The 26,437-nt window shown below is 37.9% G+C and overlaps 1 protein-coding gene across 1 annotated transcript; it reads right to left on the minus strand.

Annotated features, from left to right (window-relative positions):
- Window positions 1-2,780: 2,780 nt before the first annotated feature.
- TMA16 (translation machinery associated 16 homolog) lies at window positions 2,781-25,693 on the minus strand. The gene is given in 9 exon segments (XM_086611571.1): window positions 2,781-2,846; window positions 4,306-4,351; window positions 4,353-4,487; window positions 6,189-6,231; window positions 13,100-13,248; window positions 14,348-14,432; window positions 15,223-15,260; window positions 24,423-24,535; window positions 25,667-25,693. Coding segments are annotated over 9 exon segments (633 nt in total). The 5' UTR covers window positions 25,670-25,693; the 3' UTR covers window positions 2,781-2,825.
- Between the last annotated feature and the right edge of the window lie 744 nt (window positions 25,694-26,437).

Below are 26,437 nucleotides of genomic sequence, written 5' to 3' on the forward strand. Positions count from 1 at the left end.
CAGTTTCTTACCTTCATAAAACTTGTTTCTATTTGGGAAGGAAGTCTGGAAGTCAATTATAATTAATTTTTACTTTTGAAAGAGCTAGAAGATAGAAATACAATGTATGCATTGTGTTATGGTGAGACCAACCAAGTAAGTCAGTTTGACATACTTCTGTAGCCCAGGTGTTTCTTTGCCCTTTACTAGAAAGCAAAGTCTGGAGGATTCCTTAAGCTGAAAGCTTTTTCTGCTGAGAAAAACCAATAATGTCTTTTTTTACTACTTTTTCCTATCTGCCAGGTGTCTAGCAAAAAAAGTTTTTTAAAAGTGGGACTCTGACATACACATTTTTGGATCCCAGACTCTGTCCTCACGTATGGCAGCGTCATTACAGAGATGAGTAAATATGCTATTGCAATCAAAGACACAAAAAAAAAGATTCACAAGAAGATACTCTTTGAGTATATTCCTTCAACTACGTAGGAATGGCTCAGAAAATGGTTCATATATGTTGCCTTTTTGACTTGTTGCATCCCACTGCACATACTGGAGTTCCATAAGGATCAACACATACTTTAGTAAAAGAAAAAAGGAAAAATACAATACTGAGGCTAAGTGCTTCACTGTGTGCTTGTTTCTCCACATCACAAATAGTGGAAGTCTTATCACTTTAGAACCAACTTTGTGGAGCAGTTTGGAAAGCCATGGTGAACAGTTCCATTGATTCAGTCACTAAAGAACTATAAATTAATTAATCCACTGCATACTACCAGCCCTGAGAAGGACAGTGTTTTCTGTTGGTTTGGTTTGTGTTTTGTTTTTTTTTTTAAATCAATATTTGCTTTGTTTACATAAAAAAAATATCACACTGCTACTGGAATTGAAGTCAGCTGTTTTTTTCCAGCTGGTATCATCAATAGAGTAAGTTCCAGAATCAGATCAAAACTAACAACTCAGCTGCTACTCAAAGTTTGAATGTAATTCAGCCAGTTCCTTAGAGAAGACTTAGCTCTCCAAGGCTGGCTGGAGTCAAAGTATAACTTAGTAATTACACTGCAAAGTACAGTGTAACAAATTAGAAAGTACATTTAAAAAAAAAAAAACACCTAAGTTCTTATATAAAAGTGGCTTTCTATGTTAAAATGGTACTTTTTTATTTGAAATTTTTCATGTTTAATATGAGCCCTGATAATTACAGAAACTTGAGTTTTAACTATTACAACTTTGCAGTTAAAAAAACTAAAAAACACAGGGACGTTGTGAAGCAATATCTAACAAGTTAAGAATGAAAGAAATCTTCCATAAAGTTAATCTTTAACCAGAAAAAAAACCCTGTCCATTACAGAGAAGTATAATAGAGGGTTGACATTAAAGTCTGAAATCCTTATTTACAAATGAACAGAATTTCAAGGTATTGCCTACAGCAAGTTTGTAAGAACAAAGAACATCACATAAGTACTTCCCACTCCCACTGTTAACAGCAGTTGCTTTCTAGATCTTAATTTTAAAGAAACAGAATAACAATTCAGAACTCCTGAGAGCATTCATCCTTTTTTTTTCCACCATAGGGAAGAAATTAATCAACATAGGAAACCCTAATAGTTGGCTGTAAAGCACAGGCATGACTGGATTATGAAACTGACAGAAGAGATTCCATTATCTCCTCTCAGTAACACTTGTGAGGCAAATGACAGTCTCTCTACATCCTCCCCCCCCCCAAATCCAGGCCTCTCAGCAGGAAAACTACGAGCATGGAAGTTAAAAATAAATAAATAAATGCATAGCTTTATTTGGGTTTTTCTTTTTTGTTCTTTCCCATTGCCACATTACTATTCTGCAACACAAGTCATCTGGTAAATGTGTACTCGCCTGGCACATCACCAACTTAAGCCTAGATTACTTTTCAATTCAAATATGAATACTTGACAGCTACATACGATTTTTTCTGATAATTCAATGTAATAAGTTCACACACAGAAACTGTTCTTTTTTCATTACTTATGCACTAGGTCAACAAGACAGTTTAAAAGCCAGCTGAACAAGCAGTGAATACACAGACTTCAAGGGGGAGAATCCACAAACTCAGCAACGTCCAAATTGTAAACATGTTCTTGAAATGTGAATAACAAATGTCAAAAAGAAATCACTTCAAATATTTGAATATCACACCAACTACACCAGTAATAATTACTTTTTTATAATGTCTTATAACTGAATTGTTTCATGGAATATACAACATCTCATTCTTCGTACCTTTGCATGACAATCTTTTTTAAAGCTTTCACCAGCATGTCAGCCTAATATACTGTTATTACTGTCACACCTTCCACTTACCTTACTGCTCATTTTCCTTCTGTAATTTACCCAATGTGATGGGAAAGTGGCTTTTTCTGCATTTTTTTCCTACTTAAAATTTCAAAGCACATCAGACGCTGTATACAAACAAAAACTTAAGACGAATCTTCTGAAAGGTAAAATCTGTCAAAGCACTGAACAAACACACACACGACTTTAGTTCAGACCAATTACCCTGGCTCTGCTTCCACCAGAACACCTCAGGTGTTATAAATCAAAACAAGCTGAATTCCATAACACAGCTCAATTTAATAAAGTGTAAAAAATATCAAAGCCTGTCCTGAACTTCAGCACACTTATTTCGAAAACACAAAAACAAAGCAGTGCTGTGACAGCCTAGAGATATGGCTGGTGTCAGCAGTAAGACCTCTACCCAGGTTTAAGGCTTACAGTCCATCTGAAGATGCATTAGATCACTCACACATGCTTCAGATCAGTTCTTCAGATTTCTTCTTTAGATTAATTTATGGACAATGGTTAATTCTATGTTACCTAAATAGATTGGTTTCCTAAAACATGAAAGAGGGAAAGATTTTTGTATTGAGGGAAATTTTGTATTTTGTAAAGAGGGAAAAACTTAATACAGATGTTAAGAGAGTAACACTCATCAGTAACACCTACTGCAGAGCTAAGAAAATACACACCTGGGTATCTGTAAAGGAAATCTGGGAAACCCATGTGACTGTTTACCATGACAAAGCCTTGTTCTTTAACACACAGAACTGTATTGGGGATCAAGTACTAGAAAGATAATCCACCAGGAATAATTATTTCTGCATTATTAATTGTTATTATTAATTATTAATTAACAGGTATCTGAATGGTGACTGCTACAAGGTATGCAGACAGTACATTTGTACTGCTGACTTCTGTGCCCAGACGATCTAATATTTATTAACAGAGATGTCCTACTTAATGTCTGCTGTGAAATTATCCCGGGCTTTGCCCTTGCCCTTTTCTTCTTTTATTTTACAATATTAAAAGTGAGAATCTGCTAAGAACCTTCCTGAAAGACACATTTAAAAGCATCTAAAGAGTTGCTTCATAAAGCAAGCCTGCTATTTAGAAGTCCTAAGCAACTTAATTTTAAAATGCACAGCTTTCTCAACAGAGAGGTCAGCAAAAAAAAAAAAAAAAAAAAAAAAAAGGACAAGATATATTTAAAAACAGACATAAGGACTTTAATTGGCTTCTGATCTGAACTCTTCAATACAGAGTGGTAAGGACAGTGTAATTCTCTCAAATTCTCTTGTCCAAACATAAAACACTCAGTATTTTATTGAAGTCTTTCCAGCTCTCTAGGTTCCTGATACAGATTCTCAAACAAGAGGAGCTACAAGAGAAGAGTTCTTCATGAATAACTGATGGTCCATGTATCTCACCTTCTGCATAGGCATTTCCACCAAACGGGACAGCATTTTGTACACCCACAGTGAGCGTTCTGAGCCACGCAGCACAGAATTTTGTGAGATGAGGCCTGTCACTGCTCGCCACAAAACTGTGTACACTTAGAGACATCCCAGCCGCTAGAAGAGATGGATAAAAGCTGCCAGTAGCTGGACCTCTGTTTAGCAGGGTACCTGCTATTTGTATACTAAATGACATACATTCCCACCATAACCAGGGAAAGGTAAGGATTTCCCACCACAAAGTATTTCTAACAGGTGTCTGAATCCTGACTGCTCCATGACCAGGGAAGAGGTATTCAACTAGTCAGGATTTCAAGATATAAACTACTATTGCTCTGTCAACTCAGGAGCCTGCATCCCAAAGAGAAGGTACAGTATGACAAGTAAGGACACAAGATTTTTAAGTAGTTATTTATATTCTTTTTCTTTTTCCCAATAATATAGTTTACTCTTTACCATAGGTACACAGTGAGCTCATAAAAAATGCAGCTAGCAAAGCCTTTGCAAATATAGTTAAATTTATTCTTGTTTCCAGTGATAATTAAAATAGTTTTCTTACAATTCCCTTCAGCTGTTTCAGCTCCTGAATCAGCTGGTGCTCATTAAGCCACCTCTTCTGCTTTATTCAATTCTTCTTCAGCTTCTACATCTGCCACCTCAGAGTGACTGCAAGTAGCATCCTTAGCTGAAAGCTTTTTCATTTTGATGTTTGGCAGTTTCCTCAGATCACCATCCCATTCTCTTAAAGAAAAAAAAAAAAAGTAACAGAAACAATTACCAACAGAAATAGCAAGAAGGAATGGCAGAGTTAATCCACCTTTCCTCGGAAGATGCTTTTCTAAACTATAATGAGTCCCACTGTAGTATGAATAAGCACCAACAATTTCTCCTGATCTTGTACACTACAGCAGCTGTAACTTCTCTGTGAAGAATAAAGTACTTTTGGATTTGACATTCTGAACAAAAGATACATGATTCACTTTATTCCCACAGACTACTTGTATCCTCTGTTTCTTTAGAACACTTGCTTTTAGGTTTGGCACATTATACTCTCAGTTTTACAAGGAATGGAAAAGCAGTTTGGAATAGTTTCTTCATCTGGATGCTCAATTTGCAGAGTTAATACCACCTGTACATGAAGTTCTTCATTACGCTTTATGGTAACTTAACATCTTGTATGATTCACTTCAAAGGGACACAAAATGTTAGTAAACATTAACTCACATGATAGGTATGTTATTTCAAAAGGCTGCATGAAGGAGGAAGGGTTCATTTAAATACCGTAAGTCGAATGCAGTACTCAATTAACAGAATGCTTTCTTGATTATAATAAGTGCACTTCATAGAGAATTTTTCTCAAGGGCAAAGACAGTATTTGCCAGTTGTAAGATAGACATGTTTTTGCTCTACCAAGGCAATAAAACAATGCTTCCATCAGATGTCCCAGTACAAGAAGTCAATTGTGTATTTATAAATACAGCAGCCAGAGGCCTGTCTCTTCTTTGAGATTTCTGGCTTTATTCCAACATCCTCTAAGTATGACTTCTGGCTACGTACTGCTCCTAGGAGTTAGTGGTATATCATTCCTTGTAACATAAGCATTCGTAAGTCTTTTCCTTCCTTTAAAGTGTCTCATTTTAAAGTGTCCAACCCAAGTTGGACAGAGCCTTGAGTAGCCTGATCTAGTTGAGAGGCATCCCTGCCCATGACAGGGAGGTTGGCTTAGATGATCTCTGAGGTCCCTTCCAGCATATGCCATTCTATGATTTTATAGAGCCATCAGCAAGAGTGTTCTTTCAATCCATTACCAAGGCATATTGGCTTGCTGGCCCAGATGAGCTAGCAGAAAGTTTCACAGCTCCTTTTAACTGGATGCTAGTCGTTTGTGAGAATTTTCAACTACTATATACACACAAACACTACCATACTACACCTAGAGTTGGATCTTAGAAAACATGACTAAGAACTTAGTGCTATTTTTGTTCCTTAATGGTAAGTTCTGACTATAAATAACTTAGGTCAGTAAGAAAACAGCGTAATTCCATTTATCAATAAATCTGTCTGAATCCTTAAACACTAACAGTAAATGGTAATTTTTTGGGGGTAAATCAGTGAACAGCTGAGGTGAGAATTTTAGGTAAAGAGAAAAAATTCTCTTAAGAATATTGAAAAAAAGATACTTATGTTACAGAAGTGGAATTCCAACTGTTGAAGCTTTCTAACCCTTCCAACGTTTTAATGATTAACTGTCACCCGTGTTTAGCTTGTAACAGCTAAGAAATGACACAACAGCAACACTGTACCTAGTCTGCTTTGTCAAATGACAAATCCTTTTGACAGTTTTGCATAAATCCTTTTTTAAGAAAAAAGACATGCATCATGTCAAATTCAGAAACACTGTTTTACATAAACAGATTTGTAGTGATAATAAAAAGAACTTACCTGAAAAATTTAAGATGCTTTCTGTTCATAATGTCTGGGATTTCTAATGGGAATGAAATTAAATTCTATTAGACGTGTTACATTATTCAAGTGAGTCTCATTTCAAAGAAAGAAATGTGAGCTAAAGGGCTGAACATAATATTTCAGAGATTAAAAGACCATGGAAATGAGAATGAGGATTCGTATTAGAAAGTTTCTAGAGCAATATATGAACAGGAAGACCTCTCACTGCTAAAGAAAAGGAATTGAACCTATGAAATGTTCCAGAATTCATATCTACCAGTTACAGAATATCCAATCCTGACAAATAACAAAAAGAGAGTGCTTCATTTTCTCTAAACTGACACATCTGAGAAACAGCAAAATTTTGAGCACTTAAAGTTTCTTTAAAAGTTATTAAAATAATTAATTTATTACTTGATTTGAAAGCATATGAACATCTTCAACTAAGATCGAGGTCTAGTTATGCTAGTTTTTAACAGACATTCGCTTACATAATAAAAAGACAATTCTGCAGAACTTACTATAATTATGCACAACAGATAAAAGGTAAAATAAGAAAGCTTAGTTTCAAAGTTGACTTAAACACACAAGCCTCACTCTAAATTAATGAGTCCTGAGTCATCCGTAAGTATTTTGAAATGCAAGCAAGACAGATCAGCAGGAAAGTAACTCTGATAATTCAAGTAAGAAAATGTAACAAATAGTTAAATACACTTAGTAAAATTTACCATACTGTACAAGAATATATATGTGTTTGTGTTTTTAAAATATAAACACTAGGAAGAGTACAGTAAGATCTCAGGAGTTTAAATAGAACATACTCTTGGATTTTACAATATGCTACTACTTCCTTCCACCTGCAATGAGACAGTCTGAGAGCGAAGAATAGCTATTAAGTAACAATTAGTCTCACTCCAATGCAATTATAGTTTCCAGTGTTAAATACCTGTTCTGTAAACCACTCAAAACCGAGAAACTAGCTTTCCATTGTTGCTGAAATGCCTGCTAAACACTGCAGCACATGCAACGTAATATTTATATAGACTGTTGGCACTTGTCTCCTCTCAGGAGATGATGTTCCTCTTGGTTGAACAGAAACAAACATCAATAGTGTTACTGACTGAAAGTTTTCCGTCTTCATTAATGGAAATAAGTGACATACACTCATGACAAATTTTTATTAACCTTGATAGTAAAAGAGAAGGCAAACATCTTGTACAGAGACCTATGGGACAGACTTTTTTTTTTTTTTTCTGGAGTAGCCAGAATGTTCCTACTAGATGCGTAGTTTATAAACTCACACGGAATTTCACCTAGGATGCCTAAGCTGCTTTGCCTTGACTCAGTGTCATTCTTTTCTTGCTCAGTCCCAAAGTACTGCAAGTGACCTATGTTTAACATCTTCACTAATTTATAGAGATTTATGCCTTAGGAGCCTCAAAATTTTTGCAAAGTATAAAATACCTCATTGATGTTTGTGAACTGTACAGATTTCACAGCCAGCAGGTTTCTCAACAAGGAAGACGCTTGCTACCTCTGTAACATTAAATCCACTTTATTATTTTAGCTCTTAAAAATGTGACATTTCAGCAACTTCTTATACTGAACATACAGTTCTGCCTTTGTTCATCTATCAATCTTCCCAAGTCTTACAGTAATAAATCAGATCATTCTATAGTATAGATGATTTTGCTGCTGCAGAATGTAGGATGATACCTGTCACTTACCCTTGTAGCCAGGTAGTCTTTACTATTCAGAAAAATATTCCTTCCTTTAAAGCTCAGTTATAAAGTTACCAATTGAGGAACAGTAATATATGAAAAATGTTTGGTAACAATTACACCGATTTCTGTAGCCTGCTTCTTGGTAAATGAGTAAGGTGATACTGCTCACAGCTGAACAAGGCAAGGTAAAGACATATTTACCTAATTCTTTTTTTGTCTGCTGATTCCTTAGTTCTGATAAACATCAATGCCACATTAGGTCTACTCCTGCCAACTAAGCATTGAAACAAAGCCATGGTCCCTCCTGCTTTCTTTGCAGTCCCTTGAACTGCACCCTTGACAGCACAGTGCCAAATGCTGAAACATCCTAGCCCCCGCGAGAGAAAGTAGCTCTCTTCCCTTCTCTCAGGTATTTTACAAGAAACAACATCTACTCGGTTTGCTTCTAGGACAGAACTTACGGATGTAAACAGTGAGTTTGGCAGGAGTGGCACCATGCTAATTTGGGCCAACTGCCCCAGAAACATGCTGAGATTTATATATGTTCCTTCTATCAAAGCACTGATCCAACACACAGTTCAGTGTTATTCTCAGATAAACCAGGACTAAATGACAAGACATTCAAATGAAGTCCTTTCAATTGCTTTTTTTTTTGTTTGAAAAAAACACCTTGGAAAGCATGTAATGGCTTTTATTAAATTATGTAGGACTTTTTGCAAAGAGACTATTCTAACAGTTTTATCTAGCCTGTCATCCAGGGCTTACCAATGTCACGAGAAAGGAGGCATTGTGAAGGGAGGAGATTCTGTGACAAACCAAGATTTGGCACTGAATTGATCTTTACTGCTTTGGCAGTGGCAAAATTTTTAAGTTGTGCTTACATGTGTGTTTGCCGTATGTTATAGAATACAAACCACAGAATTCCCAGGAAGAGAATTAGAAACTCTAGTCCCATGTGTGTAGAAATAGAGTGATTTTTTTTAAATTATGGTGGAAAGCTGCAGTAGTGCTTTATTTTCAGATTAATAACACTTGTCTTACTCAGAAGCATCTCCTTGGCATGCATGAGTGTCATGGGTTTTGTTGCTACTTGTGAACTTCTTAGTTTGCTTTAAAAATGTTAGGTCACAGGAGCATGTTTGTCTAAACTAAATATGGAAAAAATGGAAGATGGAGAAATATAGCACAGGAATTAGTGGAAAAGAAATGAAGACAGCATTTTGGGAAGCAGATATTGTCTGGCATTTCTAAGATCAAGTATTCAGCAACCTATGCGTTCTAATGAAACGGCAGTGAAAAATTTAGGTAAGCATGTTTTTCATGTTTCTGACCCTTTCAGATAAGCTTTATTTTCCTACCTTTCATCTGAGTAAGAACAAACAGCATGTTAGCATTCAAACTTTGTCATGAAGATGTTAGTGCTTAACACCATTTCAAAACAAGGAAAAAGACAAAGTGGCTGAGCTTTATTTGTAACACAAAACTTGTGTAAAATACAGTAAAGTCAGCACCTTTCAAACTGTTTGGATGGAGAAGCACTGGATCAGTACTTCAAAGTCCTTACAGGCATCAGACCGACAGCTTGAAGTGGAGGGCTTCTAAAGCATAACTAGAGAAAAAGGGGATAGAGAAGCCAATGCTGGTGTCAGAGTGCCCTTCTACAGCTGTATCCCACAGCACTATTCTTTAACCAAGTGCTCTGTGACGGTCTCCTGAGATGTTTTCTTTCCTTCCAGAAGTATGCTCTTAATAAAAAACATTGTCGTTCTTCATAGCAGTAATCATTCCTCTCTCCCAAAGCAAAGATTTGCACAAGAGATTTACCTAAATTTTAAAAGAACTGAAATGTCACTGCTCTGTCTGTGCAGAGCACTGAATATAGGCTGCATATATATCACATCCATTAGAACTGTCCCACAGAGAAACACCCAAGTCAGGTCAAAGGATGATATTGCAGCCTGAAGTCAAAAAGGAAAAGGATGTTAGAAACTGCAGATGCTCTTTAGACAAAGAACTATTCAGTTACATAATAATGATTGTTACAGAAAACACCAGCTAACAAACAGTACAGTACTTACACTAGCAGACACATGTAAATGATACCACTTCCATCTGAATTAAATCAATTTGCTTATAATCTGAAGTTTAAAGCTAAACACACCAGTTTTATTAGTTAATTCTTGAAAGGCTGTCTTTCCCCAAGATAAACATTATGCCTCCGAAAGAACATGCAAGGTAATTAGAAGCAGATTATCAAAAATGTATGATGTTCAGACAAAACAATTATGATGCTTTTCAACTGAAAGCATGCTTAGTCTGAGTATCAAGGGCATATCCTGTAAATATCTAGGACTCCCTTTCAATAGCTTTGCTATAAACATGTAAAACCAGATTAAAAAAAAAAACACACACGAATGACAACATCAGGAAGAAAACTGCAGTAAAATTAATGTAGATACATTTAAGGAGTAAGAAGTGACAATAAGCTGCTAACAAAACTCACAAACCTCACAGATAGGCTGAATGTTCCCTGAATAGGTACTATTTTCTTTAAAAAAGACTAAAATTTACTATGCTTTTGGATATCTATCACTTCCATAAACAGCCAGTAAAGAAGAATTAATTTTTCATTTACATATATCTGAGATAGATAGATGGATATAGATAGATAGACAGATGGCATCAAATTTTAGGAGACTTTCCTAAATGTAAACAATTCATATCATGTAGTCTTTTCATAGCAAATGCACACACATACAAGAAATAACTGAGTTCAAGAACAGGGGGGAAAAAAACCAACAAATACTAAGTCAGTTATAAAAGCTCCACTCTCTACAGCTTCCAGGGATAATAATGAGCTAGGGCATAAAAGCCCAGTTTCCAGCTGATTTCCATTTATCCCCAATCTCTAATTACAGTATTTAGCAGCAACTATTTTCTCTGAATGAATACTGTCCTAGACAGAGAGCAAAACCTGCAGCAGCTGTGATAACAAATAATGAATGATTTGAGACTGTATTTAATATGTGAAGTTGCACCATACTCTCTGAATGCTTTACTTACTAATACTATAATAACTTCAAATTTTGCTTACAATATTTCTGGATTCTTTATTTTTATGTTGTGCTTATGCATTTGACATCTTTCTATCTAGTCCTATTGCTTTTTTTCTGTCAGCCTTCCACAAAGCAGTAGGGAAAAAAGACCTAAAATTTAAAAGCAAAACGAAAAAGGAGACGTTCTACAACTCAGCTATTTGATGATGTTCTTACCATCTACTTTCCTATGATTTTTCCACCACCGCTTCCAAGAAATGGAAGATTACGCAGGAAGTCATGGAGATATTCCTGAATTCATCTGCCACTGCAGTTTGTGAAAGTAGTAACACTGGCAAAATTTTAAAGTCATTCATTTTCTTTATTGGTACAATATAGATCGAGGGAAAGGAGAATATGACACCCAACCCAAACCTTGCTGTACTTCGTATCCTAACCACAGAACAACGTAATGTCTTCCATAACATACTTTCCGTCTTAGAAGGGCTGATTGTGTCTGAATAATACTTTAGCATTAAAGCAAAGCTCATTACTCAACTCCAAAATGCTTATTTTTTTAAAGCAAAATACATAAATTTCACTACTATTTTATACTCGATGCTCCTCAAAACAATTCTTTGCTTTTGCACTTCCATTATCCCTTTGTCTTTCTCATTTCACCAGATTACTGCTGCTTCCCTTCAGCCTAGTTCCAGCTATCAAATTTTCAGTCTTTTTTTTTTTTTCTTACATGTACCTTGCATCGGTGTACTACCTCCAAAACCAGAAAATACTTTAAAAAAGCATTTAAGAGGAAATTAAGAGGAAATTTTCAGCTGTAATGCTTATGTTGTGGTTTCACTCACAACTGCTTCTCAGAAGACTTCATTAGACAATCTGCTAGCAGAGATGGCTACCCCAAAGGAAGATAAATGGTAATAAAAAAGTCAACAGGAATATCTGGCATTATGATTTTACGCAAACTTGTGATAATGGTCAAGGTGAATGTTTAAAAACTCAAAGAGCTTTGACTTAGGCTTTTATCTACAAGATTTAAAATTTTAAATCTTTGGAGTTTTTGATTAAGAGGTTAAGTGTTAGGGCCTTCACACACACAGCACTTACACTCCCCTCCAGCACCATATTCAGTAAGTTAAAGTAGTGTAACTCCTCTCCCTGAGAGGAACAATAGGGAAAAAAAGTGGTTTTCTACTTGTAGGTTATCATTTATGCCTGTAAAGTAGATATGTCACAATAGACCAGGATTTCTTTCTAGAATACCTAAATTTTAATAGGAAAACTCCAGAAATATTCAAATTCTGGAAATACTTCAGTACTACAACTTCTGCTCCAATCGTTCTCCCACATGAAACACATCTCAACCTTAATGGAACAAAAGGTCCCTTTCTGAAGATGTTTTAGGCTGACAAATTTGAAGGCTTTGAATTTGTTTCTCTTTGAAGTGCATAATCCATAAAGCCCACTCTCCCATGATATGAAACTTGCTGAAGTTCCTTATGCCCCTGGGTCCATCTTGGTGGAAAGGGGCAAGTCGGGCCACAGATTTATCCCTAACAGTAAGTTTGTATATGATCAAAAGAACGTTAGAGAAAGCTGTGTATAAAGACTTCATGGGCACAAGTCCAGATGATGAAGCCCACATAAAAAAAGTAATTAATCTGTAGAGAAAGGGATGCTGGTTATTCCTCACACGAGCAAACAAAGTCTTCACGCTAATGCATGTTAAAACATGCACACCCACTGAAATGCACTTTTAAGATAAATAAATAATTTGTATATAATGAAGGTCTAAGCAAGCTGATGAACAGAATTTATATTTGAGACAGGTGCATTAAATCTCACTTTAGTTTCAAAAACATGTTATATATGTCTGCTAGTATTGCCTCTTTAGTGCAAAGATGCACAAAGTAGTAAACCAGAAACTTATGTCAGATCTCCACCATCTTTTTTCTCCTTTTCTTCACCCTGCCCCTCCTCCCAAACTCCTCTGCAAGGCATAAATACTTAGCAGTCAGTTAACTCCTTTAAAGAGAAAAATAATGATAATGCCTAGAAATTTCACTTAGATTCTAGCCTCCTGAGCCGGAGAAGGTGTGAACACAGGATTAATCCTACTGCTTTTACATACCTATTCCATAGCCTTCATAAAGTTGTCTTTCCCGTTCTATGGTCTGCTTGATGACAGCTTCCCGTGAACCATGCTGTCTTCCTTGTCTGCCTTTAATACTGTTTTGTAATTCAATCTGCTCCAATTCAGCATTGAATCGACACATATAACTGAAAGAAATAACATACATTTATGCTAGATGCAGTCATGGAAAACTTTAGCAAAACAGAATTACTTTGACAATCTAAGAAGTTATTTTACTAACTGTATGTATTTTCTAAGTTAGGGATATTTCTTAGATTTGAACTATTACTTTAATCTTCAAGTGGAAGCTGCATTTAGAACTTCATTTCAATCATCTGCGGCTTCCAGAAAGATTAGGTTCTTTTATTTGTTTTGGTTTTTAAACTATGCTTGCGCAAAACAAAACTCCCACATTATTATAATTCACTTGCTCTGGATGACCAGTGTTAAATCTAAGTATTCCTAACTTAATTGCTGAGTTTTGCCATCTCAATAATAATTTTTCAAGTAAAGTTATTCTTTGGCTTGTGTTTTACATCGTCTCGCAAACATCCAATCCAAATCCAAAAAGTAAGCTTTTATTGCCTTTGTGGTATCACCAGCATTGATTAGCAGTTTACACTAGCAGGTTTCATGAACAGTGTAGGACATATGTCAGAGCTTCTGAAAGGAAAGTGATATAGCACACCTGTGTAAGAATACATATATATTATTACGTTATTTAGCTAGCAGGTGAAAAATGGTGATAAGTCACAGGTATATATATTCAGCAGCACAGAAATAATGGAGTTTCTTCTTAGCAGATTCGATTTGATATTGCCTGCCCTAAAAACTGAGCCACCTGAGTACTGTTTAAACTTCACATAAAAAAAACAAAGAATAAAGGATTAAGTAGAATAAAATCTGTGCATTTAAGAGGCACTGAATAACCCAACTAGCAAATTCAAGCGAATACTACTGTCCAAATCATTTAGAGTTCTCCACACACTACAAAAGCAGAGATACACTTAAATAATAAAAAAACCCACACAACACCACATGACTTACTTCAGTAATTCTAGTGTGAATATATACATCTTTCAATATATAATTAACCTCAGTTGCAACAAAATCAACTACTTCATATTATTAATAGTAATACATAAAATGTTCTCTGAGTCATTGTCACTTTACAGATCTTATTTGAGAACATTATTTTAAAAGACAAATCAAGCTTTTCAATCCCGTTTTTAACCCCCATCTTACTCTTCAATTAGTTCGCCAGCTTCCTTCTTTGTGTACTCAATTTTATCGGGATCAAGGTGACTTTGAAACCATTGCAATTTTTCTCCTACAAAAATAAACATAACATTAATGATTACATCATCACTGTAGCACCAACACAGATTCAAGTTCTTCAAAGTTTTTGGAATAAACCCCCATTTTTCAAGACTTTGTATGGCATCATAGACTCACTGATATTGTGTGTACCAGGTATGAAGGCAGCTGTAATAGAAACATTCTCACATCATTTTATTTCCTATCTTCCTTGCAGAAAAAAGATGTTATGCTTTGCTTTACTGGAAATCAGTGTTCAAAATACCACTGTATCGATTGCTTAAGATGGAAGCTTAGGAAGGTGCCAAGGGCAAAACACCACCACAATGGCTAAGCAAGAGTTCTGATCATCACAATCTTTACACAGATTAAATTGGAAAGGTGCAATGTCAATCATAAGAAAGAGAAAAACATTCCAGGCTGTTTCTCAAAGTTCTGAACTTACTTGCTAGCACAACGTGTCTGTTAACCTACATATATCATCCTCTGTTACACACAATTAAAAAAAGCATGGAGACAAGTACAATAAATACATGTACAAAACAGGCATTTGGTCTATACTGCCCTGTGGTTATGTACACTGACTAAAGATTATGCTATACTCAGCCCCAACTCCAACCCTGTATACACCACTTGGGTGAACATGTGAAGTATTTTAGCACTTCAGCAAAGTCTATTTTAAGATTACAGAGTCCGATTATAGAGAAAGAAACTCTTAACTGGAGTACCTATAGAGCTGGTAAAACTTAAAATCTATGCTAAAAAGCTGAATACTGTATTCAGTAATGGAAGTTTCTGCTCACCAATGATACTCAAACGCAAAGCTTTGTCAGTCTTCAACCTAACAGAGAAAAAACAGATACGTTAGCCAGGAACGAGTACCATACAATTATATTCATTTCCTTTCTCCAAAAATCTTTTTTTTTTTTTTTTGAGTCACAATGAAAAATAGAAGTATTTGCTAAATTACGAACAATATAAAAAACTTACACAAAACTCATCTAAAAATTCTACTTTTTGGTAAAACTACTATCTGAAATTTGTCTAGTTTACCTATTAAGTTAAGCAGTTTCCTGGAAGAAATTAGGACGCAATGCTTTTCTTAGAGCACAGCAAAAGGACTTTCACAGAAGACCTGCACTGTAATAATTCCATTAAGTACTTCTAATATTCTGCTGGTATTTTTAATGAGTTTGGAGATGAAGAACAAAATATTTCACCACCCTGCATCCTTGCAAATCAAGCATACAATGTGAAAAATACCATTCTAGTCTCTAATAAACTTGTAATAATTAAAGTTTATGCTTAGTGAACAGTAAAGGTTAATGTGTTAAGAAATCAAAACTCACAATTTTATAAAAAATCCATGTCAAAGTATTTTTAACTCCACCTCAACCTCTGGTGGGGTACTCGAAGCCTTCTATACTCTACGGAATCTGTGTACACAAGTTAATTTGTGATTAACTCCTGCCCTGTTGAGCAGTTCTCAGAGAACACAAGTTTTCTAACAGGTAATACAATGCATCCTGTGTTTTTGTCTTGAAGCTCTCAGATTCAGTCTGCAGCAATGAATGTTGATGAATGTCACTTTATTTCCAGAAAGGAAAATAATACATGGTTGGGATAAGGATGAAATTTCCCACTGAAAAAAATATCTTACCCCATGCATGTTCAGTGTATATATCCAAGGACCTCTAATAAAATTGACCCTTTTTCTTTTTATTATTTAATAAGAAAATCAACACAGGATAAAGAAAAAAAATCAACACAGGATAAAGAAAAAAAATCAACACAGGATAAAGAAAAAAAATCAACACAGGATAAAGAAAAAAAATCAACACAGGATATCATTGACAAAGAACAAGTAATGCCAAAATTCAACACGTTTCAAAGCTAAAGTGATCCTTCATTAAATTCCTTGTACTCTATAGAATTTAATGAGCATTTTACAGTTAACTGAAGTAACTCAGAACACAGAAGTCTGTCACCTGTCACAAAAATTTGGATCAAAAGAGAAAGCCTTACTTTCCAGAGACAAACATACTTGTGTCGCTTGGCCACAAACTACACTATTAAAATAAAGATTAGCTTTTTCAAGAAGTATTTAATTCTCTGAAGACTGTCTAAAAGCCTCATAAAAGCAAATGCACAGCATGTGTGAGCTGCTAAGAATTCTACTAGCGCATTTAAGAAAAGCCTTCTATAGATTCCTCAGCATCTGGGATAAGCATTTTTAATGCGAAAGTCAAGAGAGGTCAAGCATGGGGTTTGAGTTGTATCATACTGCCAAAAAAAACTTAAGCCGGTTCATTAATTATAAGATTTTAGTGTTAAAACAAAAATTACTTTCGTTCCTGTGGGTTAAAGGACAGACCTTGACAAAACTAGGTAAAATAAAAACCAGGAGGAGCTAGATTAGAGTTCAGCTTTAAATCTCAGCTGTAGAAGATGCCTTCAATAAAGACTGCAGTAGACAGCCTACAGAGGGCTTGCAGCAGGGAGTCTGGAACGGTAACAGTGACCAAGAAAGGGGGACACATTCCACACAGCAGAACTCCACACCAGCAGCCCTTACTGTGAACCCTGCCTGGCAACACAGCCAGCCCAGCACCTCTGCAAAACGTTGCCATGGAGAAAACTACAATGCCATCTAGAAAAGCTGCCTGATTAGAATCATAAATTATGTTGTGTATCTCGGCTTTAAAACACTGCAAATCACCTCCAGGGGTCAATAGATCACTTATTTATCAAGGCAATGAAGTATATAACCAGGATTTTCTTCTGGGAGAAAAATTTTTAGTCTCTAGATGTACACAACTTATTTCAATATGAGCAATAATGAATGACAGGATCAGATATTGCCTTATTGTACTTTTCATAAAAACCTCACCTCAATGACTGCTAGATGACAATACTATTACCAGGGAGGCTAATCAAATAAGGTAAGTCAAAGACAGTTCCTCTCATCTCCTTCCACACAATAAGTAACATCTTTTGCTCAAGGGAAAGAGAGCGTGAGGACAGAGATACAGTCTTGTGGCAGGCTGTTGCTTCTTACTGATTTTCCCCTGCACTGACTTCCCACAAATCATCTGCTTGGCACTGATTACTGATAAGGATGATTAGTGGTTTTCTTCATGTTTACTAGGTACTTAAAAGGTTAAAGCCTTCATGTTCCATCAGCACCTCTATCTCAGACAGTATTTAGAGTAGAATAGTTGAACACAATAACAATAAATTAATATTTGCCAGATTTACCAAATTCTGTATTTCTTCCCTTAATATCCACCCACAACGTGAACTAAGATAGGCTCTTTTATTAAGAAAAAAAAATAAATTCACAGTTGACAGGACATATTGCCTTGTTTCTAGCTTCAGGTTGCTAAATACCTTCCATATGTGTCCCCAAATGTCTGGTTTGTTAGCTTATGCACCTATTATTGGCTTGGTTAAGCATTTTAGGATACTTCCATATGAAAATCCCTCTCTCAGAATTAAAAATTCTGACTTTTTGCAGTTCTTTTTTTTTTCATTTCTGTAAGCAAAACAAATAATAGCTCTCTTAGTTAAGAGCTAACATTTTTTCCGTTCTACATAAAGAACCTGCAAGACCACATCTCAAAGCATCACTGCTGCAAACAGTGCAAGTAGACACATAGTGGCTCAAAGGAGATTAAGAGGTTAGACAAAAGAAAAGCTAAGGAGAAACCGAGCTCCACAAGGAGATATTTTAAGGCTACTGCTTACTCCTAAGGAGTTGCTTCATGCCAGATCAAGAAATACTGTAAAAACTCCTTAGCTCTCGTATCTCAGAGCACGACAGTATTAGACAGGTATATTCATAATGAAAATGCACAGACTTCTAAAAAATTTACTGTATATGCACAATAGAAAGGGTATATTTTGACTCGGGAGGGAAAATGACAGAAAAAAAAATTCCAGTGCTAGATCAGCTTTAGCTACCAAAACCAGAGAGAGATTTCAGCAGTTGCAAACACAACATGATTGGTGTTGGTACATCATTACTAAGAGAAGTTCCAGGAATATCCCATTACAGTCTGGTTTCCTAAAGCGTAGAAAAAGCAGCGTTCTACTGGCGCCAGTGAACCAGCTGTTGCTGTCTCAGAAAGACATCTTTGTAAACAGAGCAGACAAGCTACCTATAGGAATACTGATTCAAATGTAGGTTAAGAGAGAATAAGTTGTTAGTAATACCCTGGAATTTGTTGCTGCTCATTAGACCTTGAGGAGAACTGAGAAGAGGGACACAGGCAAGAAAAAGGTGCAATTCAAGTGAACAATAAGACTTAAGATTGTAGTCAATTTTCTAAAACTAACTGGTCTGTCTCCTCTTATTATGGTCAAGACTGGTCTTTTGTAGCGCAGCCAGTTTCTGGACAATAAGTTTACTATTACCACCACGTCTCATTGAGAGTGCTTGCATTGAAGAGTATCTGGACAATGGAGTTGTAAAAGGCTTCTGCAACTTAGAGTAGAATTTCTCCTTCCTTTTTCCCAGTGCTGCATTAAGTATTGAAATTCCTTGTGGGTAATGTCTTCCCTTTTTTGTTATCTTGTTTTGGGCAAAAGATACTTGAATATGCATCTCATAACTAAATGTTATTTCCTTTCCTGTTTAACATAAACAGGAATGTTCACAGTAGTTATTTCTCTTCTTCCATCATACAGAGAAGTTTAAAAGTAAATAGAAGCCCAAACTGTCTCTAGCCCTGAATCCTGTCTCCAGCCAAGTATCAAAGGGGAAAAAAACAAAAAAAAAATCAAAAGAAACAAGCGACACGAAACCAAAGCAAACATTTACTGATACTTCTACAAAAGACATTCTCACCTTCCAGTAACGTGCCGTTCGAGGGGTTCCTACACTCAAGGTAATCATAGAATCATAGAATGGTTAGGGTTGGAAGGGACCTCAAAGATCATCTAGTTCCAACCCCCCTGCCATGGGCAGGGAAATCCTCCACTACACCAGGTTGCCCAAAGCCTCATCCAACCTGGCCTTGAACACCTCCAGGGATGGGGCATCCACAACTTCTCTGGGCAACCAATAATACCTTTGCATCGAATAGTAATCAACAAATAAAATGTACGTATGTTCGAAAAGTATTATTGCACAAATCTAACCAACCACAATTACAGCATCTTCTGGCAAGTAAACCCACAGCTTCATCAAAATAATACAGATGAACTGTATGAACTTCCTAGATTCATTGGCTGTCTCTGATCCAGTTTTTCCATGTTGCAGAAGTGCATTAGACTGTACAGAGAAATTATACCCTTTACTCAGGGCTGGTGAGATCATACTGAGAATACTGCCTCCAGTTTTGGGCTCTCTCCACGTTTAAGACGACTTATTTCTATATGATAAGAAGCATGGTCAAAAAACTACCATATTTGTAGATGGGATTAAGAAAGAAAATACTGCAGAGATTACAAGGCAGCTTCTCCTAGTTACCACCAAAAGATGTATTAACCTTCCAACCAGAGAACAGGGTTGCCATTAAATAGAAGTAATTTGGAAAATTGTTTCTGTAAGTATTTCAACTTCAGTAAGTCATTTTCCAGTTAAAAAGTCTTCAGTAAACTTATTGCAGTTAAGTCACAAATTTGGAAGCAACAATGGGGAGCGTTTATTTCCTGTTATCAGCTGCCACTAAAAGAAGACATTTAATTGACCTGCAAAAGCAAAGAAGAACAAAATTGGTGTGGGCTACTTCTTTTTCCTGAGTGTAGGAATGCAAAGATTTCCTCTGTCCACAGCATCAGAAATTTATCTTGTCTTTTTCAGAGCTCTGCAAAATGAACCCAAATCCCACCGTTACATTAAAGATATTGAAAGATAAGTAACTACACTAAAAAGTCTGGATGGTGGCTAAACTGACTGTTTAATTAAATACACGCTTAGCTCCCAATATTTAAAAGGAAAAAAGATCTTAAGATTTAACAAGCTGATCATTAAGATAGAGATCCAAAAGAAACTGGAATCCCTAACAAGTCTTTTAAAGGCACTGAGGAAGAAAAGAAATGAACATTATTCATGTATTTTGAGTTAAATTGCTTTTCAAGCCAAGACAGTATAGAAAATTGAACATAGATCATTAGAGGATGTTTTTAATGCAAATTATTTTTAGAACACCACAATGGAAGAGATCTACAAAATGCAGAATTGTGAACAACGCTAGCTAATTGTTTAGGACCCAGAGCTGCAAGATGTAGAAGCCTTATTTATAGTGAGATCATTTTGATATCACAACACACTCTGGATGGTCCAGACTGACACACTACTATGGGTGGAACAGTATGGTTACATCTTTTACCATCAGCCTAGAGACCTCACACTTGAAACAGTAAGGGAGCTTGGAAAAGAAAAGGCAGAAATCAAGAACAGAGCCTAAAGAAACAGATAGCAATCTACATCCTCTAATCTTAAACTGAGTTTCTCTCTGTGGAGCATCTCTGCTCTGAGAGTCCTAAAAATAATACCTATCAATACCCTAAAGATACCCTAAAGGGAAAAATAGCTATCTACATCCTCTAATCTTAAACCGAGTTTCTCTTTATTAAGCACTTTGCTCTGTGAAGGCATTAGGCTTCACTGATCCCCACAAGAATTCAAGATAAACCATCCGCTCTTTCATCGGGTTGCTTGAAGCCCACCTTTTATTAGGTTGCTTGGTTGCCAATATTTAATTGTTTTTCATTAAATGGTGCTTTTTCCTCAAGTAACCAATGACTCATACCAAAAGGTAGTCTGCTTGTTTCACTTGGAAGGACTCTGCTGCCACGACTAGCTCCTTTTGCCACCTTTCAGAGGAAAGGAACAGGAAGGCTAATCGCACTGCTATGAAGACCAGTCTTTTAAACGGGTAAAAAACTCATTTATAAACAAGTTTGCTTCTTTTACATAAAATTCCTTTTTAAAAAGCAAATAACTTTATAAAGAAAGGCTGAAGTAACACGGCAGACTTACATGTGTTAGCAAAAGCATTTGAACTACACTTAAAACTTCCAAAAAAAGCTTTCATAGAGGATCAACCTGTCATTGTGCACAGGGGAAACTACTATAGCCCAAATAAAGGGCTAGGAGCATTTAGGCATCTTTAAGTGCTAGTGGCAATCGGTGCTATGACATAGAAGGAAGACACTGTAGCAATTGTTCTACATGTACCGGTATTCAAGATAAGGTGTTACTTGCAAGGTATAGGAAGTAAACTAGTATAGGCTAGTGCAGATAAAAGACTGCCATTGTTATGTGCTGAGCTATGAGACTTAATGTACGCTGGCAAGCACAGAAATCTACATAATAAAGACTTGGCACTAGAACCTACTCTCAGATGAGTAAGTCTTGAAATTAATACATTTGGTGACGACTGCTGAAAGAAAGGCAACTTCCAATAAAATAAAAAATTTAATTTTTCATCTGTCATTGGGGGACCTTTTTCTTAACCATACTTAAGGGTTAAGATAGAATCATAGAATGGTTAGAGTTGGAAGGAACCTCAAAGATCATCTAGTTCCAAGCCCCCTGCCATAGGCAGGAACACCCTCCACGACATCAGGTTGCTCAAAGCCTCATCCAACCTGGCCTTGAACACTTCCAGGGATGGGGCAGCCACAGCTCCTCTGGGAAACCTGTTCCAGCGCCTCACCATCCTCAATGTAAAAAATTTCTTTCTTATATCTAATCTAAATCTACTCTCTTTCAGTTTAAATCCATTGCCCCTTGTCCTATCACTACACGCCCTTGTAAAAAGCCCCTCTCCAGCTTTCCTGTAGGCCCCCTTTAAGTACTGGAAGGCTGCTATAAGATCACCCCAGAGCCTTCTCTTCTCCAGGCTGAACAGCCCCAACTCTCTCAGCCTGTCTTCATAGGAGAGGTGCTCCAGCCCTCGGATCATCTCCATGGCCCAACAGCTCCATGTCCTTCTTGTGTTGCAGACTCCAGAGCTGAGTGCAGTACTGCAGGTGGTGTCTCACGAGAGCAGAGTAGAGGGGCAGAATCGCCTCCCTCGACCTGCTGGCCACACTGCTTTAGATGCAGCCCAGGATACGGTCGGCTTTCTGGGCTGCAAGCGCACGTCATATGAGAAAGGTCAAGATGTGTTACAATTGCTTACTACAGGTGTATCTCTCTAGAGAGAAAGTCAGAAATATTTCCAGTTCGCTGAACCCTGTGTGCTCAAAACTATTAAGTGGCCTTTGGCTCCTAAAACAATTTTGATTCCATAGTTTGCTCTGTAGACTTCACTTCGCAGTGTTACCAGTGGACTAAGAGTCCACTGCCGCAAAGGTGGCTCTGGTAGCCCAAGACACCCTGATACTGCTCTGAATAGCCTTAAAGCAGTAAACTTCTCAGCTATTCAGCAGAAAAAACACCTGTGCTAGAATTAAGCAACATTACTTACATATTATGACTTGTCTAATCTATCTGCCTTAGTAACAAAGCCTAGTCAGTACAACACCAGCATCTTTTTATTCCTTTTCACAGAAAGGATGACTTAATTACTGCAATATTAATGCATTAAGCAGAGAAATGGACGACTCGTTTGGTCGTCTCTTACCTGCAAGAAAACAGATTGTCCTGTGTAATCTCTAACATACACCTTAAAACCATCTTCATGAAGAAAAGTAATTAAAGAGCAAGTTAAATGGGAGAATACTATTCCAGTGGGAGTTCCTTGCTTTAACTTCTTGCTGTTGCAAGAGGAATCAGAAGTAGCACTAACAAGAAGCATCAGCACAGGTGATAGCTCTGCCCACAGATACAGTCTCTAAAAGATTTGACTGACTGTGCCATGTCATAATGAATAATCAGTATACTGCTCCTTCACTCAGTAAGTTTTCTTGTGCATGTTTTTCTTTATGGCAAAGTCACAGATGAAAGCACTGAGAATCAAGTATGATTCAGTGATCTTTTGTGATTAAGTGCTGTGAATGGCAGTTATGAGGGAAGATGAGAAAGTTCAGGGGTGAAGAAGTCAATTTAGCACTAGGAAAATAATCTACAATAAAAACTTACTTACAATCAGTAGTCAGAGAGCACGGACAAAACACAAAGCAGCAGGGAAAACTTCTTGCACATTAGAAAACTGCCCAGACCTCAACATATGCTACTTGCAAATTCTTGCAACAGCTCTGCTTGCGGCTACATGACACAGCTAAGCTAATAAAAGGCTCCTTTCTAGTTAAAGGAAACTTAAGCCTTTGCTGTGGATAAGGTTGCACATCCATCCCCAATCACAACACTGAACAGTCTCTGAGGAACATTTCAACCACACCAGGAATTCCCAATTGAACACTTTCAGACGTAAGAGTGTCTGGGCTCAGCTCACATGGTCCATCCATGTACTAGTGTACTTTGACAGAAAATGCTTTAAGTTTGCTTTAATATCTTCCTAAACAAACAATCATAGCATATCAACAAGCAAGCTGAGACAGAACGGAAACTAAAGGCCAGTCTTCTCCAGCTACATAAAAGCAGAAAGCCAATCTTGCCATGGAATAACGGGAAATTGCCAAAGAGGAGTTAACTATTCAGTTTTATTCAGAAGTCTCTCTTCTGCAGGAAGATTTCTGGGTTTTCTTTTCTATGAACTTAGCACTTCAGCACTAGATGCTAGACCCTAAGCAGCATTCTTATTAAATCTTGGAGTAAAGACAAACCAAGTGACTAAGCTTCATGTGAAACCACCAGCATCATGCCATTCGGACTACAAAAAGCAAAATGCTGTGATAAGAAGAAACTTGTAAAGGCAAGACCAAAAATACAGCAGCAGACTATATACTTTGTGTAAGCTTATTTCATTAAGGTAAATCCGTCAGTTCACATGACCCAGCAGTACTAAGTCATAGGTCTTTCTTTTAATCTTAAGCTTATATCAGAACAACAGTCATCTTCCACCACCACCCTCCTCCCCACAAACAAAAAATATCCACTGTGATGCTATCCTTTGGTCTGTACAGAGATTTTGCACAGTCAACTTACTTTTCTTTCTTTTCCTGTTTGTGTGCTTCCCTTGCAAGCTGAGCAGCTTTTCTGCTGTAAGGATGGACAACTTTTTTCTCTTGCTTCCCTCCTTGGGTTTTTCGTAACTTTGGCTGAAAACAAATCAAAGATGCTTTATGCTACTAAAGTTAAGTAAAACATTAAAGGGAAAACAGGAGCACACACCATGATAAAGACTTAGAAGTCATACATCAATATCTCAGAAAGCCTTAACTTATAGTAGCAGCTTATCAGCTCCACCAGTTAGATCTCACCCTCCTCTAGTAACCAACAAAATTACTTGAACATGATACATGCTGTAAGAAAACTACTGGAGTACAGAAAATGCTGTAAAAAAAAAAAAACCACCTTACATAGTGACTACTCTCAAATTACCTATTTTGTAGAACCCTGCAGCTAGGAAACTAAGATTACCTCTCTGCGCCTTGGCAGTCAATGTCCTCATTCAAGCTTTTATCTGATTATTGCATCTGCATTTCTGACAATGGCCATAGGTAATTTGTAAAATATAACAAAAAGGATTTTCTTGTCCCTCCTCACAGACCATGAGAATGCCTCACACCGGAGCAGCCAGACACTTCCCCTCTCCAGCCCTTTATGCAGCACAGAGAGGGAATACTACTCACAAATTTTAAAAATACTGTAACACCAGCCGAACTTACGTTACTTTTTGGTGAAAAAGTGTTTGAACAAAACTGAAAGGCTGCATCAAACACTATGCGATTTAAATTCTTTAAAGTCTTTTACTGTGTGCAAAGTAAACACCTGAGAGCAAGGAGGCCAAACGTGCAAGTGTTATGAAGGAAACAGCAATAAATAAACTAAGACTTTAGTACATCATGTCACCTGTGTTAGCACTACGGTTCAGGATTGCGAAAAAACAGAAAACAAAAGTTACCCTGAACCCCTAAAGAACTCTTCCCAGGCACCCGGCAGTAGTTCCACACGTTATCCCAGCTGCTCACTCCCTCCTCCCGCCAGCCCGAGGTGCCCGCTGCCGGGCTTCCCTGCCGGGAAGGCCTAAAACGACGCAACTGCCCGCCGCAGAACCCCCCAAGGCCTCTTGAGGAACGCCGGTGGGGCCGCTCCCGGCGGGAAAAGAAAGGCCGGGAACGCCGCGTAAGAAGCACCTCCTGCCGCTGCCCTGGGAAGCAGAGGCTGCGGCAGCCGTACCCGTACCCCCATCCGTATTCCCATTCCCACCCCCATCCCGCCACACGCACCATGGCGAGCCGCCCTCCTTCCTTCCGCCGGCGCCGCGGTGCACCAGCCAAAGGGCTCCGGGCGGGCGGCGCGGGCGGCGCGGCGGGCGTTCCGGGGCGCAGCGGCGCGGGCCGTGCCGATAGCCGCCACGGTCAGTGACACCCCCGGCGTTTCTTGTCACGAGCGTGGATTTTTTCTGCCCCGAAAGCAAAGGGAACGAGAGCGCAGAGGTGCGGGGCTGGCCGCGGTGCCGGCCGGGGCCCGCGCGGGCGCGGCGGTTGGAGCGGGCTGCGTGAAGGAGGCGCCTCCCGGGCCGTGGGCACAGGGAAAATCGTTCGTGACCGCTCAGCTCCAGGCGTCTCAGATTGCACAGAGGCACCGTCTTTAGGCCGTGTTACATCTTGCCTTTCAGGCGCCGATAACTCTTTCTGTCAGGTGTTTTAATTGATTTCTGTAACACTAAATGAGAAGCGCAGGAGATCTATGCTGCTTTGGTTTGGACTGCGTGACTTCTCACCGGGCTTTAGGAAGAACTTCGTGCCTCCAGGCTTCCCCGTTCGTGCCAACTTCATCACGTAGGCTGACAGGCTGTATCCCTCCCTGTAAACCCGACCTCTCCGGGTTACTGCAGAAGTACAAGATGAAGGTTTCATTGAAGGCAGGATCTGCGGTGCAGCCAGGGGTGGGTGTCCTCCCACCCGCCGCCAGTGAGGAGGTCCTGACACCCGTGAGCAGGCTGCGCCCATTCCACTCCCGCCGCTGTAGGTGCCCTCCTTACACCTGCAAAAGGG

The sequence above is a fragment of the Tauraco erythrolophus genome, chromosome 5 (genome assembly GCF_009769465.1).
Source record: "Tauraco erythrolophus isolate bTauEry1 chromosome 5, bTauEry1.pri, whole genome shotgun sequence".
Taxonomy (NCBI): domain Eukaryota; kingdom Metazoa; phylum Chordata; class Aves; order Musophagiformes; family Musophagidae; genus Tauraco; species Tauraco erythrolophus.